At 39.6% G+C, this 17,224-nt stretch overlaps 1 protein-coding gene across 3 annotated transcripts in view; it reads left to right on the top strand.

Moving 5' to 3' along the window:
* The window catches only part of NELL1 (neural EGFL like 1), a 289,435-nt gene that overhangs the window by 66,897 nt on the left and 205,314 nt on the right, over positions 1-17,224 (top strand). For all 3 annotated transcript variants that reach the window (XM_062607252.1, XM_062607250.1, XM_062607249.1), the window contains exons 8-11: positions 3,934-4,068; positions 4,887-4,989; positions 7,621-7,694; positions 12,926-13,025. In XM_062607252.1, the coding sequence (XP_062463236.1) occupies positions 3,934-4,068; positions 4,887-4,989; positions 7,621-7,694; positions 12,926-13,025 (412 nt within the window). The remainder of the gene's footprint in view (positions 1-3,933; positions 4,069-4,886; positions 4,990-7,620; positions 7,695-12,925; positions 13,026-17,224) is intronic.

Raw genomic sequence — 17,224 nt, 5'->3', positions numbered from 1 at the left:
GCAAAGGAGTGAAATCCCTACACAATTCCCTCACCGTGTGATGCTGTCAGAGGGCGTGTATTTGCTCGTGGGAAGCCCTATGAAGTCTTCAGGACTGGCGTAGTCTCCTTCCTTGGAATTGCAGTGGGAGCCCAAAACGGAAACGCCTGTGAAGCTATTGGCTCTGTGACCTTGGCATCACCTTTGGTCAATGTTTTTTACCAGTGTTCAAGTTAACCCAGCTCCAGGTGGTGGTTTGTGCTTGCTGGTAGTTTGTATTATTTGTAATTAATTTGTTTATTTTATTTTTGGATTGTGAATAGGCTGAATGGGAAGCTGTAGTGTTTGGTGTGTTTGGTTTCTTTTTTTGATTTTGGAGATTTTCCTTAGGCTCCGCTCCTGCAACACACAGTCAACCTCTGTGCTAGCCAGGGTCCTTCAGTTAAGGCTGTGGTGAAGTTTTGGGGTAGGAAGCTTGTGTTTTAGAGGTGACTGAACCCCTGATGTGTGTTAAAGGGCAGTCTGTGAACAATTCTTCAGGTTAATGTTGGTGAGCCATCTGGTAAAGGACAATAAATTGTCTCACCTGAAACAGCACTTATGCAATAATTACTTATGGATTTAAGTGCAACTACAAAAAGCCTGTAGATCCCAGTGTAGGTACCAAACAGGGATTTCAAAACCAGGATTGCATAACAGTGCTACTAGAGTAAAAGCATTATGCTTTACTGTGCTGCCTTTAAGTGTTCTCTTCCTTCCTAATAAGAAAGAGAAGACTTTGTTTGTAGAGAGTCTGCACATTATCCTGACAACACACTTACTCCCTGATAGGCTCCGGACAGGCTGACTCTGAATGCGAGATGTGAAGCTTTTAGTTAAGTTTGCTGCTGGTACTGTGAAAGAGAGGCAATTATTTTGAGCCCTGTTGGTGGTATGAGCAAGTTCCAATTATGCACTGTACTGAGTAACTTTATTTCCCTGCTGCTGATTATATTTTTGCTTGCTAGTACTTTACAGGGGGAAGCAAATAACACAATATGTGTACTACAAAGACTGTGCTTCCATAAAATGGTGTTGGGACAATCCTTCATTGTGAGTTCCTTTCCACTTACAGCAGTCCACTACTCTTTCATTGTGGTTGTTTCAGAATTAGTGTTGTCCAGGAAAAGTGCATGTAGCAGGAAATGGAGTTTATTTGTTAGACAAATGCAAATGAAAAATGGAGAGGTGAAGGAAGTGTGAAGGTTTGTGTCTGCTTTGTCAGTTCTAACCCCAAATGGTACTAATATAGATATAGGTGTATCATATGGGAGCGATATATAGGAAAGCAAGGAGTACTTGGCAACATTTGGAAGGATATTTCAGCTAGTTTGAAAGAATTCATTGTTCTATTGAGCTCAGTAGAAGCCTTTCAATTAACGCTTGAAGTCTAGAAGCAAAGGAATATTTCTGGTCACTCGAGTAGAGCAGGTAACAGTTAAATGTTGTTTCTGAACAGGTTCTGTGGGCTGTGACACATTCATTAACCTCTGAAGGTTAATGAATGAAGGTTAACCTAGAAGCAAAGGAATATTTCTTTTCACTCGAGTAGAGCAGGTAACAGTTAAATGTTGTTTCTGAACAGGTTCTGTGGGCTGTGACACATTCATTAACCTCTGCATGTCAGAGGGTTTCTTGGTGCATGCCTTCTGGTGATCTGTTTGATGGATATGCTATGTTTAAAGATATTTCTTAGATGAGGAGGTAAATGGTTTTCAAGTATGTAAAACTTATCAAGATAATGTAAATGACAGAAAAAGTTAAAAAATTGAAAATATTTATTTTGTTAGGGTTTTCTTCTCTTTCTAGGGAATAATTTCCAGGACAAGTGTCACTTTCAAATCTGAAATTCTAGAGTCCTTTCTAAAATTTGTACACTTATACTGGAATGTTCATTTAAGAAAATAAAGTACAAGATGCATAAATAGTGTAAGTCAAATCAAACATCTCTACCAAAACTGAATATTTTTTATATTCTGCAAATGCAGTGACCTGAAAAGGGTTTCTACTGGAAACAAGGAGCTCAGTAAGAGGATAGTTTTGCCTCTAAAATGCAAAAAGCAGTTTTGAAGTAACCGGATGGTGCTGAGTCTGGGTTTGCTGAGGATCAATCCCCTGTTATCCCAGAGTAATAACTTAAGAAATAAAGAGCTTTTGTTCAGGGCTTTCTCTCATAAGGACTGCTGATAAATATATTTTCTTTTTGTTTCCCCTAAATAAGTTGGTGTTTGACTGGCAGGAATGAAAAAGGACTTGTTAGAATACTTACATTTAAAGTGGATGGGTTTTTAGAGGATGGAAATTAATGAAATTCAGGTATATGGCATTATGTAAAAAATAGCACGGTACGTGCCTTGTTTAATAAAATTTGCTACTATTTAAATGTATCAACCTATAATGTAGGATAATAGCATCATACTTATAGCGGGATAGTGTATGCATTCATCTTGTCTTCTGCCAGACTTAGGTAGCCTTGCTATTTAATGACTTACACACATAAGAAAAATGTGAAGGTAAAAAATCAAGACCTTGAGAAACTCTTGTCCAGCTGGCACCAGGATAATTTTTAGAGCAGTGGCAGTTCTGGGGCATGGAGAAGGCACATAATTACTTAAGTATTAAGTCTGTATTCATATATTTATTAGCATTAGTAAGTAGGAAAGTAATTTTGCAGTTATTCTGTGTTTTCTTATCCCTTTCTTTGAGGGATGTGAGATGATGGCACTGGGAACAAGGTGTGCACAGATAGGGGTGTTCCTCTTTGGAGGATGGTGAGGTGGTACCTTTATGAAGGGGAGGTCTGTGATAGGGTTTAGGAGAGGGTGGTTCAGAAAGCCTTGTTCTTTTATGCTCCAACAGGAATGAGCATTGTCCCTTCTCAGTATTGCATAGTATCTCATCAGTAAACAAAGAAATTGCTAGTGTGAAGTTGTTAACACTTGTAAAAGTTCATCAATCCCAGACTGGTTTGGGTTGGGAAGGACCTTAAAGCTCATCCAGTTCCAACCCTGTGCCACAGGCAGGGATAGGGACACCTTCAACTAGACCAGGTTGCTCCAAGCCCCATCCAACCTGGCCTTGATCACTGCCAGGGATGGGGCAGCCTCAGCACCCTCACAGGGAAGAACTTCTTCCCAATATCTAATCTATCTCTCCCCTCTTCAGTTTAAAGCTATTACCCTTTATCCTTTATATGCCTTTGTAAAACGTCCCTCTCCGGATTTCTTGCTGGTCCCTTCAGGTATTGGAATGCTGCCATGAAATGCATCAACTTAAGCTTCTTCATACACATTCATACACATTTTACGTTGGCATTGAGGTGGTGATGGGAACAGCAAGGCATGGTAAGAGCTACCCACCAGCCCAGGGTTTACTCCAGGAGCATGGCTTCTTCATTCATCACAGTCTGGGAATATTTTGTACTACACTTGCTTTCCCCTTGAAAACTCTCTGGCTATTACAAGGTTAAGACCTTTCTAAAAGTCAGAAAGTAACTAGTCTGGCTGCTGCTTAACAGTGATGAGGTTGGGGTGATTAGGACAGTCTTTGTGCTTTCTGATGAGTGATCAGGTTGATGAGCAGTTCAGATTTAAAAAAAAAAAACACAAAACCAACCTACGATTGTAGTTTGTGTACTTTTGGTGGTGCTTGGGCATTCCTGAGGGCATTGCAGTGTGGTTTGTTACAGCAGAAAAGACAGCTGCACGAGTCATAAACGGTTGTCAGCATGGATAACTCCATCCAAATCCAAGGAGTGGGGTTAGTTGATACCTGATGGCATCCTGGTTCAGTGTTTAGAAAAGATTGCATTCAGACGTGGTTTGGCTAAAAATAAGTAAAATGCTTTTTCATATTTGCTTTTCTAAATTGTGTGCCTGGATTGCAGAAGTCTCATCAAATTTCTTTCATTTATAGTTAAACTATGCAGAAACAAGACTGAGTCAGTTGGAAGACTGTCATTGTGAGAAGACTTGTCAAGTAAATGGATTGATCTATAGAGACAAAGACTCATGGGTTGAAGATGATCACTGCAGGAATTGCACATGCAAAGTAAGAATTCCTAATGAATTGGAGGAGTAGGACCTAATTAAAACATGGAAATGGTCTTTGAATACATAATAGCAACTGAGAATTATTCTGGTTTTAGTATGCATCCAGAGGCAGTGTGAACAATAGGGAGGGAAATAGTGACATAAATCAATAAATACCTGACACAGCCCATGTGGCAGCTTCAGAAATAAAATCTGCTTTCCCTTGACAGTGCTTTCATATTTGCTCTTGTTATATCTGTGAGGACTTTCTGGTTTTGGGATGAAAGCCTGGCTTTGTCTGTGTTTGGTTTGGAATTGTTTTCACTGCAGTATTTTTTTCAGAAAGGAAGCATTATCTTAACAGTATTCATAGCTGCTTAGTTGCGCCTTGCATGGTAACAATTTGCAGATTCTGTTTTTGGTGTTGATCACTGAAAACCCAAGGAACAGAAGAGAATTAGTATGTAAATCTTGTCTCCTTAAAATGATTTGATAAATATCTGAAGAGAATCTTTGTTTGCTCAGGAAAATAGAAAACTGGTTGTTAAAAATCTCTGAGATGATTGGCACTTGAGTGGTGCTTACGTTCTTGTCAAGATGGGCTTATGTTTTCCACTTAAAGTGCTTTGCTCAGGGCAAGTGGGGTAAAACCAGTAATAGTATCAAAATGGGGTGGTTCACCTTGAGATGCATTTTGTTTCAACTGTGTAGCTGGACAGGTTTACACTCGTTCCTGAAGGCTGAGTCTGTATTCCACAAAGGCTGTTTTCATTTCATAGTTTTTGGTCTGTTATGTTTTGTATAAAATGCTTGCTAATTGCAATTGTTGTTGCTTAGAGTGGAGCTGTGGAGTGCCGCAGGATGTCCTGTCCCCCTCTGGATTGTCCTCCTGATGCTCTCCCAGTGCATGTGGAAAGCCAGTGCTGCAAAGTTTGCAAGGGTAAGTACATTACACAGACCTTTGAGTTTCTATTTAAGCAGTGAAACTTGTCCTGAAAGCAGGCACATTTTATGACTTTCACAGGTCTTGGTAATTCAGGTGTACCACGAGTCACAGTGGAAAACCAGATTTAAGAGGAAATAAATAATTGCTGTGAAATGAAGAAGCAAATTTCTGAGATTATCATTTTATCTATTGTCAGTGTAAAGTTGTTAATCTGTTTGCTTGGGGCTGCAAAGCCTTTTACTTGGCTTCAGCTTGTATCTCCTGCTGATGTTGCAGAGCATCAAGTCTATGGTCTGAACTTGATGTAGCGATGAGTAGTAAACTGAGCTGTTATTTTTGTGCCTGTCTTTTATTTTGGGTTGGAAGGTTGTTGTCTAAAATAAGCATAATAACTTCAGACCCTGGGTTAGTATCATTGCATGGAGTGTTAGTTTGCTGTGTTGAACTTCAGAATAAATTCATGAGAAGAAAAAAAAAAAGTAGATTTTAAAATCAATGTTATTGCCAGCTTTCAGTCCGTTCTCCTGGAAATGAAAGCTGTAAGTAACGTTCTGGAAGGAATATTCATTATTTGTTGCCTTAACAGTAGTACATGGGGCAAAGACAATTTATCTATGGAAATTTCAGCTGAATACTGATGCCAGTGTTACCATAAGCACAAATAATGTGTTTGTATATACACATATATACGTATTCCCTGCCCTCCATCCCCCCCCCCAGTTTCTTGGAAAGTAGTAAACTTCATGCATGAGTCTTTTAATAATTCATTAAGACAGAGATGTTGAATTACTTTAAGATCTATTAGAAAAATAATAACACATTTTTTTTAGCATTCTGTCACCCTTTTTCAGTCACTGAATTCATTAGTCCCATACACAAATGCCCTTTAGCTGTGATCTTGCACTTGCCCTTGTTTACTCATGTAATGTCCGTACTCTCAGCTATGTGTTAGCATGAGTGCTTTGGTTACTAAATGTGTTTATGAGCAGAGTGCTGGGATGGTGAAATGGCCATGCTGGCCTGTGGGTTTTGTCTCAGAATATTTGTATTTGTAATGCTGAGAATCTAGAAATTTCTTTCATGAATCTGGATGCTTCTCTTGCCACTCCTTTGCTCACATGCATGCCTGCACAGCAGTCAAAATCTGACACCAAGGAGTCATAAGGCAAAAACGTGTAGATTCAACGTATATCCCTGTGAGTAAACTGTGTTTCTGTGATTTGTAATGGGAAGATGAACAATCAAACTTGCCTTTTGTCAGTGATTGGCACAAACTTGACTTGTTATTCTGATGAGAACTCAGCATGTCAGTCAATGGGAAGAGATGTATGGGAGTTGATTGAAATTGATTGTAAATGCCAGCTTCTTCACAGAATGATGTACTGAGGCCAGAGTCAGCCACTTTTGGGTAGCTAGTAGTAATTACTGAAGCTTTCTGAAGAGCTGCGCTGCAGGTGTTAATTTCTCTGTGCTTTTCCTATTTAGCTCTGATAGAATCATCAGCTGTAATTTACTGTCTCTAGGGATTAGTGAATGGCTGGATTCTTGAACAGGTTCCCGTCTTAGTTGAGGGTTAACAAATAGAGTAGCTCTAATATCTGACATGTTAAGGGTTTTAAAAATGAGGCAGTTCTGTTTTGATCCCTGACATCTTGTGTAGCCTTTCAACTAATATTTGACAAAAGACTGTAATTTTGTTTGAAATATCATCATTTTTCTGAGTTGTGCATTAACTTGCTGTCTGGTGCATCCATTCTTTTGTTAAAAGCAGTGATGTTAGGAGAATAAGCAGGAAGATCACTTCTTCTCCTAAAAATAGTTACTGAGGTTTCTAATTTAAACAAAGCTTCCAGATCTGAAGTTTTCCTCATAGGTGAGATCACAAGTCAGGTATAAAAAAAAACTAGGGCATCTTTAGGAAAATAAGGATGCCAAAAGCAAAAAGCCTGTTTTTTAAATACGTGATGAAAACTGGGTTGATGATGAAAACTCTGTTCTCCTGAAAACCTTGTCCTCTCGTGTTTGTTTTTTTTTGTTTTTTTTTTTTTTTTCTCTTCTTAAAGCAATACGGATTTTCAAGAGTGTAAGTTGAAACTAAAAGTAAGTTCTTAGAAGCAAATTTATGTCTGAAGGTTTCTGAAGATTGATCTAGCAGTCCTTTATGTTTAAAATTTGGGAATCAAACTGGCCGTGACAGTAAGACTCCTTTTGGTTTCCCCTATAAAGGGGACACACATGCACCTGTAAGTGCTTGGTTCCCTTCCCTTGGTGTTTAGGAAAGAAATTGAAGTGAAAGAGTTATTAGATAGTCTGGGACTGTTTTGGATAACTGAGTGCTTTCAGTATTTCCACTTTCACTGTGCCTATGCCTTGTCTCGGAAAACTTTTAAAGCTTTATTGGATTCCAAGGATGACCCATGCCTGACAGTGTTCAAGGCCAGCTTGGATAGGGCTTGGAGCAACTTGGTCTCAACCCGGTGCAGTGGAAGCTGTCCCAGCCTGTGGCAGGGGGTTGGAACTGTATGAGCTTTCAGGTCCCTTTTGACTTTGTCACCATTCTGTGGTTGTGATTTCTTTTCAACTTTATTTATTTTTAATCTCCCTCCTTTTTCTCTCCAATTACAGCCAAGTGTATCTATGGGGGCAAAGTGCTGGCAGAAGGTCAACGAGTGTTAAACAAGAGCTGCAGGGAATGTCGAGTAAGTTTTGGTTCTATATACTTTCCCTAATTTTAAATGTGTATGTACTGTTCAGAAGTGACAATGATAAGTTAGTGCATTTCTTCAGGCTTCGTTCCACAAATGTGACATCTGTTGTCTTGAAAAGGTGACCTTGAAGTCACTGAAAGCCACAAATACAAAGACAAGGCAACGATATGATCTTTGCATGGTAATAAAAACATGGGCAAGATGACTTGGAAAGATGTTTTCTCTTTGATCCCCACTTTCATGAACCCTAGAAAAAGGCAGCAGTGTCTTGAAGCAGTTACTAATTTTCAGCAAAATTGCTAAAATTTGAAGCAACCTGGCTTATATTATTCAAGTTACTCCATATTTCCCCTAGGATTTAAACTGTATGTAACCCTGCTAATAATAGAGGTAAATTGCTAAGTGTGGGATGCTATTGGGGCCTGCCTTGGCAAGTTTGTAACACTTAGACAATTACAGCCAGTATTTAGAACCCAAGTAAATGGAGGATGTATTAGATAGGAGCATTCAGGGAGTGTTAGTGAATATCAGAGCACTGACAAAGATTACAATGACCTGGTTATTGTTGTGTTTGTAGCTGAGTGTACAGAGTAGCAATTTGATGTTTGCTAATGGAAATGGACAATAACTGGTTGAGGATGTGAAAGCAGCCTGTTATGCAGAATCATTTTGCTGCTGTTAGTGTTTAGCTGTATAGGAGTGCTGAACATTGTATATACAAATATGTGGATAAGGTGATTTCCTTGAAGACAGACTAAGATGCCTGTTACTTATTATAAGACATAGAGTGTTTATTTGGCAGGGAATGTACCTATATAAAATAAGATGAAGAGGATTTTCATATTAAAGTGAAACCAGAGTGATCTGACTGTTATCTGTAGAAATTCTCTGTGCTCTAAATGAAAGTGTTATATTTTTCATTGTAAGTATGCTAATAAAATCATGAATACTCACCATCAAATATCTGTTATATTAGAAAGTACTAAAGTAACAGTGAAAGAACTTGTGCATTAAAGGAAATTGATATGCCAACGCTAATTGCAGCAGCGTTGCTGTTTGTATTAGTTACATCTTAATGGAGACTGTTGATAAAATGAAACAGCACCTATGGATGCGATACCATGAAAAACATGAGTTCATGCCTCAAAAAAAGAAAAGGGAAAAAACCCAACCTGCTATTTTCAGAGCTGTGTTAGAATCATAGAATAGTTAGGGTTGGAAAGGGCCTTAAGATCAAAGAAACCATTAAACCTCACTGGCAAAGCTTGTCATTATGACTCAGTTTTTAAGTGGATTCTGTCATGGAACCAATAAATTGAGATAAAATGAAATTTATTGTTTAAGCTCAATTAAAGCTCCATGAACATCAGCTACAGATTTGTGATGTCACGTGTTTGTCACTACACTACTGATTAAAGAATCAATTCTTCAAGTTTCTGACCAGTGGTCCCAAATGCACAGTCACTCACCTCATGAAGGGAGGGCTCTGAACCTTGAGGAGTTTCCTTGGGCAGCGTCCCGACCCAAAGGGAGAGTCCCTGACTGCAGACCTGCTGCTCCAAGGAGTACCAGCTCAAAGTGGCTCTCCAGTGGGTCTCCACTTACACCCTTGTCAAATCTGATATGTGGTCTTCTAAATCCCCCTTGGCTGACAATGCCAACTGCCTCGCCAATAGAGGGTACACATCAACTGTCAATTTATTGGTGTTCATAGAGGTGACTTAAAAGTCTCAGGGGGTAGCACTTGTGTCTGTAAAGGAGGATGTATTTGTAGGTGGGATAATATCAAAAAGTCAAGTTGAAATTTCACATTTCAGTCTTTATTTGTAGATAGATAAGTTATTATTTGCACAGGCCCTGATCCAAGCTTAAGAGGCTTTTAACTTTTATATTTTTTCCATTTAACAAAAATACCATTAATGGTATTGATAGATCCAGATAGATCCCAGATTTTCTTTATCAGGCTGTGAGCAGTTTTGTTTTTTTTTTTTTTTTTTAGTTTCTGAAAACTAATCAGGACTAAAAATGTATTAATGAAGCACATCTTCTTACCATAAGCACAGATATTACTGATGAACAGCCATTCCCAGCTAGTCAGGGCTCCAGTGGCTTTCAGGAACCTGGACTAAAAAGTTTTTCCTTATAAAGATAAGGAAAAATGTTGTTCCCAGAGTGACAGCTGAGGACACTACCTGGAACGTTCTCCTGAAAGGCTGATCAATAACAGCTAAAACAAGGGGTGTGTGTGTGAGGGGAACCCCAAAGGACAACAAAAGTTCCTAAATAACCTTATCTAAAATCTTGCTATTATTTTCCAGAGCTCATCATCTGAGCTGAGCTGTTTGTGGTTTAGATTTACACTGTATGCCTCTAATTAGGCTGATAGCCAATTCTTTTTAACGTACTTACCTGTGTAATGACAAGAAGTGGAATTGCCTTGTTGTAAACATTTGAATCCAGATCGGATTCTTTGTGGATTGGATGTCATAGCTGGAGCTTGACCTATTTGTTTCAGAAGAATGTGTTTTTGACATCTATTTCTGTCCAGATTCTATGACTACAGAAGTGAATGTGTATAAAAAGTTAGTAATTTTTCTAAGGCTGCCCGAAGCAATAATGCTGAAGTGTGAACTCTTCGTACTTATCTCAGTGAATAAAATCTGAAATCTAATGATGATAATTCTTATAATTGGATCTGTACTAGCTTAGAACAAATTGATTTGAATCCAAAGAATACTCAACATGGAAACATTTTAATCTAATTTTAATTTAAAGCTTAATTATACAAATACGTTTGATTTGCTTTCCCAAGACACGAGTTCTGCAAAAAATGTGAAACTTGGGGAAAGAAAATCTTCCTGTCTTTAAATGAAAGGAATTCACAACTTTTTGTGTGTTTTTTTTTTATTTATTTTTTATTTTTATTCATCTCCTTATGATTCACTAAAGAAGGTGTGAGCTTGGATTGAATTTATCTCATCCTGATCACTGATCTGACTTTCATATGATATCTTGCCATCTCTCTGACCAGACCTGTTGTCACTCAAAGCTTTTTCTCCATATGTTGACTTACTGTACCCTTGCTTCTGCAATTGTCTGGTCTGAGCTTGAACAGGCAATGAGTTATGGCCACAGCTTTTCCAGCTGGTAATTTGATAACGTGATAGTAAATGACGGCTCAGTGTGTCTGGCTCTTTTATCACCTTTGCCTGCTGCAGTTGCACAGGTAACCAGAGGGGTTTCTCCCTTTCACTTATGGAAGTGAGATCAGAAGGAGGCCATTAACTTCACTGTACTTGTGTGGGCACTTGCTTCAACGATGCATGCTGTATGTGATGCTGTAGGGAGCTGCTTTTGGAAAACCTGATGCCTGTGGGGTTTGTTATATGATTTTTCTTGACAGCAGCTGCTGCAACTTGCCAGTAAAGACAGTTGGGTAGCGAGAAAAATTACTTGCTACTGCTTTGCCTTAAAACTGCAATCTCAGGGCAGTGGGCAGCAGTGGTAGTGGCAGTGAGTAGCAACAGTCAGGTTTGCATTCTCCAGGTATGCTGCTCTTCTCAGTTGCAAGTCCTGGGAGCTGCGAAGCACCTTGTGCACATTTGCACCTTGTAGAGGAGGTATTTCTGTGTTCAGAACTGCGTAGGGTGGCTTGGTGCCATGAGAACTCATTCTGGAGCCTGCAGTGACACAGCTGAAGCAGTGTGTCATAGCTGGGGAGGCTCATCACCAGCAAGGGTTTGACCTGGACTGGTTCTGGTACCCGAGCTAGTCTTGTGGCACGGTGTGATGCAGTGTCCTGTGAACACAAAAGCTGCTTCTGGCTTGCAGGGTGGCTCTATGTAGGGGGTGTTTCTTCAAACAGGGTAGACGGGTAGACATGTGGGTGTTTTCAATATCCTCTGTTCAAAATCACCTCTCTAATCCCTCATTATGAGAATGGTGACATTCATGACATATCTTATCTTCTTTTGGTATTGGTTTTCCTCTGCTTTTTTAGCCCTAGATGTGTTTGGATCATATTTATAACCTTTTCTCTGCAAACGTGGTAGCTAGAAAAGGTAATATATTTCTTTGAAGAAAGCAGAAGCTCTCATTCCATCTTTTTGTTCCACCATCTGAGGCATCCTCAAAACTATTTTGGGAGGAATAGGGGCTAGATTCCTAATAAAACAGTGTCTTTGTAATATAGCAGGCTGCCTGCTTTCTTAGTGGAGTTTCACAGCCCTTTGGAAAATGGGATTACTCTGATGTGGACAGTCCTGTGGGATAGTTATTGTAGCTCCTACTGAGCAAAACTCCTGGTTGTTAATCTCTGCTCCATTCACCAGTTTGCAGTGATGGCATAGCTGCAGAAAGGATGTCGGAGAAGTAAATTGTGGTCTGGGAAAGGCTGGAGGTGAGATTGGGGAGAAGAGAAAGCTATTGTGGGACAAGATGTTAAGAAACAACGTACTGAAGAGCAGGGCAGCTGTTTGGTCTGGAGAAATGGTGTTAGGAAGAAGATGGAGTAAATTCTGGTTTACAATCTCCCCGGAAGGGCTCTACCAGCAACTAGGCCTCCCATGCACAGTCTTATTCCAAATCAAACAGAAATCAAAATATGTTGGCTTTGATTTCCATTTTATACAGCAGTTTCTATGTGGATACCTCAAGATGGGATTTCTGCTTTGCCATACCTTTGAGGGACCTAAATTGTAGCAATGAGGTGTTGGGTTATTCTAAAAAACAGATCCTTTCAATTGGATACAGCAGAACAATCCATGGCATGAAAATGTTGATCTTCTCTCAGCTGTGTTTGAGTTGAATAACTTATCAGTGAGTTATGTAGCATATGAAACAGGAGTCAAATTTGGACCTGTTAAAGCAGGAAGACTGACAAAATCCTGGAGTGAGATTCTTTAGTTCCTTCAAATACTTGGAAGGAAAACAGCTGTACTTGTACTTGGAGACAGCACATTTGGAAAAACTACTGTAGTATTTTGAGCTTTTTATTTTTCTCCCCTTTAATTCCTTTTCTTTCAAGTCTGGGCAGAGAATTATCTAAGTAGATAACTTCAAGTAAGATGTTGTGGTAGAAAGAATGAATTTGGCTTTCTGCCTGCTCGTTTACCAGTGTTGTTACTGGAGTTTGCTAGAGTTGTAGATTGAAAAATACGTGATGCTTGCCATTGAACATGTTTTCATCCATGTAATGTTATAAAAATGTTCTTTATTTTCAGAATGGAGTTTTAGTAAAAGTCACAGAGACTTGTCCTTCCCTGAACTGCTCAGAACAAGATCATGTTCTTCCAGAGAACCAGTGTTGCAGTGTTTGTAGAGGTAAGCCAGAGACTGTGCATTGGAAGGAACATAAATTGCTGACTCAACAGGGGGATACACTGCAAAGAACAATGCCTTTTTAATGAGATATTGGGTACTTCTGTTGACGTGATTCTATAATTACCTTCATATAAAACCAGTCTATGATATTCTTTTGGTTAGAAGACTTACTAGATAAAAAGCTGAATAATAATTGCTCTGAACTAGGGAGAGGGAAAGAGAGGGAGAAAAGACTTGGAGAGGGAGGAAAGGAAGAGTCAGAGGAGAAAGGGCCTAGTATCTCTTAAGAATTCCCACTAGGAAGAAGTTCTGTTTGCAGAAGAGGCATTTTATGTTGCTTAAACTTGCAAGTGAACTAAATACACAGGGTTTTGGAAATGGGGTTTTAAACTCTCTGTTTCAAAATCATCATCATAATAATAATCAAGTTAAATGGATATTTTGAAGTTGATTTAGATCTGAGCACACTAGGATTCACTTAGGAATTAAGTTGGACAATTGCTGAATACACATGAAAAAATAGCCCAGGATCCCAGAATCCCATTATTCCCCCTTCCAATGGGGTGTTGAGATGCAGGGTACTCTAGCTGGTTCCCTCTCAGCCCTGGGGATTCCTGGTTGTGTGGTGGTGGAGCAGACTGAACAAGCTGTAGGTAAAATCCTAGTTGAGGAAATGCCCTTAAATGAGGAAATGCAGGTATCCCAAGGCTGGAGAACTGGAGCAAGCTTTCTTCTTAGTGGGTTGTAATCAGTGAGCTGTTGGGTGGAAGGTGTTGGGATGATTATTGTCTGTGTGTGTCTGTCTTGTGCCTCTCTTCCATGTCTCCCAGCGCTGAGGCTCAGCTGAGCTTAAGGGGAGCCTGGTCTCTGAGCAGGGCTTGGGTGCTAGACTTTAGTGATGCACCCACTTGTCTTGCCTGTGGGTAATTCCTGCAGTGTCATGATGGATGCCAGTGAAAGGGCTCTGAATTGCTCCCTTAGCCAGTAAATATGAATTAATAGATAGGCATAGTTAAATAATGACTAAGGCCTTGAAATTGAAGCAGATGCACGTTGTTGTAGGAACCAGCACATCTGAGACTGCTTGCTACATCTAAGAGTATACCCATTAATTTTGTTCAAATGCTTCTAGAAACATCTGTAACTATTAAAGCAAGCAGCAAGTGTTGCTTCTCTGTCCCTCAGAGGCTGGATGTCTTAATGATACTTCTTAACAGATGGCCCAGTTTGATGTGGTGCCATACTGACAAAATTATCCTCGTCACTTAAAAGCATTAGGAATCTGAAAGCTTCCAAGTTGATGAAAGATAAGTTCTATAATTATTCAGTTCTGTGTTATTGTCAATGATAGGTACTTGTTTTAGATATTCATCCCCAAACTGGTTTTATTATTTATAAGATAGCACAAATATGTAGACTTACGTGACGATCTCTGGCAGGAATCATACTTTGACTTCCTGTGGATTCTGATCCATGGTGCTTGCAAATTGATACATGAAACTTCCCCTTCGGTTCTGCTTTAGCTGATGCTAAACCAGCACCATGTCCTTTTGTATGTCTTCTTTGCTTTTTAACATTCTTTTGAAAATTATGCTTAAGATATGATTCATGTTGTCAGCTTTACAAAGGCATGAATTGAAGTTGGCACTCCTAACTTGCTTTTTATATCTTGAAGAATCCATGTTGCTTGGCACTTGTGCTTCAGTTGCACGCAACCCAAAATGGTAGTATATAATTTTGTCATACGTTGAGTGCTGGTGATAAACATGGATCTTTTTTAAGAACTCCATATTTGGTGTGGGTTTTGTCATGCAAATTGGTGCCCTCTGCTGTGGTGAGCAAGCCATAGAGTCTTGTCCTGTCCTGTACGAGCACATCCTTTACTGGGAAAGGGTAGAATCCTGCTCTGGTTTGCAGTAACTGCCTCTTTCAGAAATTGCTTTGAGATTTATTGTCCAAGCAGGAGCTTTACAAATATCATAGTAAATACAGTCCTGAGTAATCAGAGTGTTTATTGGAAGCTGACATGGATCATGTGACAGGGGGGAGATTTAGATTATGCATTAGGAAGCTCTTCCCTGTGAGGGTGATGAGGTGCTGGCACAGGTTGCCCAGAGAAGCTGTGGCTGCCCTATCTGTGGCAGTGTTCAGGTCCGGCTTGGAGCAACCTGGTCTAGTGGAAGGTGTCCCTACCTGTGGTAGGGGGTTGGAACTGGATGAGCTTTAACGTCCCTTCCAGCCCAAACCAGTCTGGGATTTTGTGATTTGCACATCATGTGTATATTTCAAATTAAGTGTATGCTGATACAGAGAACTCTGCATTGGCCCTTAGCTTGGCTTTTAGTTAGTCAACAGGAAGATTATTCAACATTTGCAAGTAATGTTAAACCTGAACAACAATTCTATGTAAAGTTTATCAGTGCATGCCAGTGACTGGTATGTTCTGTTTTTATCTCAGTTTGTGCTTTGTTTGTATCTAGTTGTGGAAACAGAACGCTTCTACTGAATATCGTAGAATCACAGAATAGTTAGGGTTGGAAAGGACTTTAAGATCATCCAGTTCCAAACCCCCTGCCGTGGGCAGGGACATCTCACACTAAGCCATGTCACCCAAGGTTCTGTCCAGCCTGGTCTTGAACACTGCCAGGAATGGAGCATTCACAACTTCCTTGTGCAACCCATTCCAGAGCCTCACCACCGTCACAGTAAAGAACTTCTTCATTATAGCTAACCTGAACTTCTCCTGTTTAAATTTGAACCAGTTATCTGGTGTCCTTTCAGTACTGTCCCTAATGACGAGTCCCTCTCCAGGATCCTTGTGGGCCCCAATCTGATCATTATCTGTAGAATAATACACCTTTGCTGTATTGGGCAAGGGTGGCAGGTTTCCAGCTTGTGCTTTCCTGGTTGCAGCAGAGGAATTTCCATGTAATGAGAGGATAAATGTGGGGGATCAACAGAAGGAAAACACCGTAGAGAAATATGGAAACTTCATGATGCTGCAGTATGAGAATGCATCCTCTTCAGGAATCTGTTATATCTACTGCAATAATAGATAAGTGCCTAAAATAAAATAGGGTATGAAAGGAGAAAAATAAACCTGTGGTGTTTATGGTGATGGAGATTGTGAGTCAGCAAAGGAGCGAGTTGAACACTGTAATGTCTACAGCTGATGGCTTCCTAGATGGTCATTATTGTTTGTAAATGGTTAGAGAGGTGAAGACAGCAAGCACCTTTTATTCTTCAGGCTTGCTACAGTATAGCAAAAGGTAATATATTGCTAAAAACTGATTTCTGTATTTCAGTAAAATGACTGTATAACTACAAGAAGGCAGGGGGAGTGTGGAAGAACTCTGCTGTAGTCATCTGATGGACCTAAATGCAGAAATGGGCCTTATCAGATCTGTGTATAGGATCTATCCTTGATTGTTATGTAGAGAATACTTAGTTTTTCCCTTCATCTGTGTGCTTTAATACAAATATAAATTACTGCTTAAATTATGTGGTCCCTTTTTACTTCTCAGCAGGACAGTCTGTGCTGTTACTAAGCTGTCTTTTACACTTCCAGAAATTTTAGTTAATTTTAAAATTGTACAAAGAATCATTGTGTAATAAATATCTTTTGTACTACTTTTGGAAAATCACTCATTTTTCTTCCAACAAGTCTGCTGCATATAGCCCAGGGACAAACCTAATACAAAAAATAGTGTCATAGAAGTGTTTTATTGTTCCCTTTAGCTGTTTTTCTCCTTGCCAAAGACAGTGTATAACTTGAAAGAGTGGATTTTTTTTCTCCTTTGAATGAGTGATTCAAATAATGTTTCACGAGAGAATTTTTATGTTGTTATGCTCACAATTTTGGTATATGAGAATAGCCTTAACAGCCCCAGCAGCTTTAGTCATGCTCTGCTTAGCAGAGAGAGTGTAAGGACAGAGCTCTTTGGTTGCTGGAGAAAATAATCGTTATTTGCTGTCCTGTAGTATGGTTTGCCTGGTGGATTTGGATTGACTGTTAGTGCTGGTTAGCAGAAGGTGGAGAATCCTACTGATGAGCTCAAGTGTGCATTGCATGGCAGGAAACAGCACTGAAACCTAAAAATGGGTCTTCTGCCACCATTATTTGTATTGTTTAGTTTTGTTTGAAGGAGGTATTTATTCTTCCATTCAGAGGATGAGAAGGCTCTTCAGTTGGCATGTGA

This window comes from Pezoporus occidentalis, unplaced genomic scaffold, assembly GCF_034315485.1.
Source record: "Pezoporus occidentalis ecotype Australia unplaced genomic scaffold, CSIRO_AGI_Poc_V1 ctg121, whole genome shotgun sequence".
NCBI classification, from domain to species: Eukaryota; Metazoa; Chordata; class Aves; order Psittaciformes; family Psittacidae; genus Pezoporus; species Pezoporus occidentalis.
Note: the sequence above shows the minus strand (reverse complement) of the source record. Positions and strands in the feature narration are given on the sequence as shown.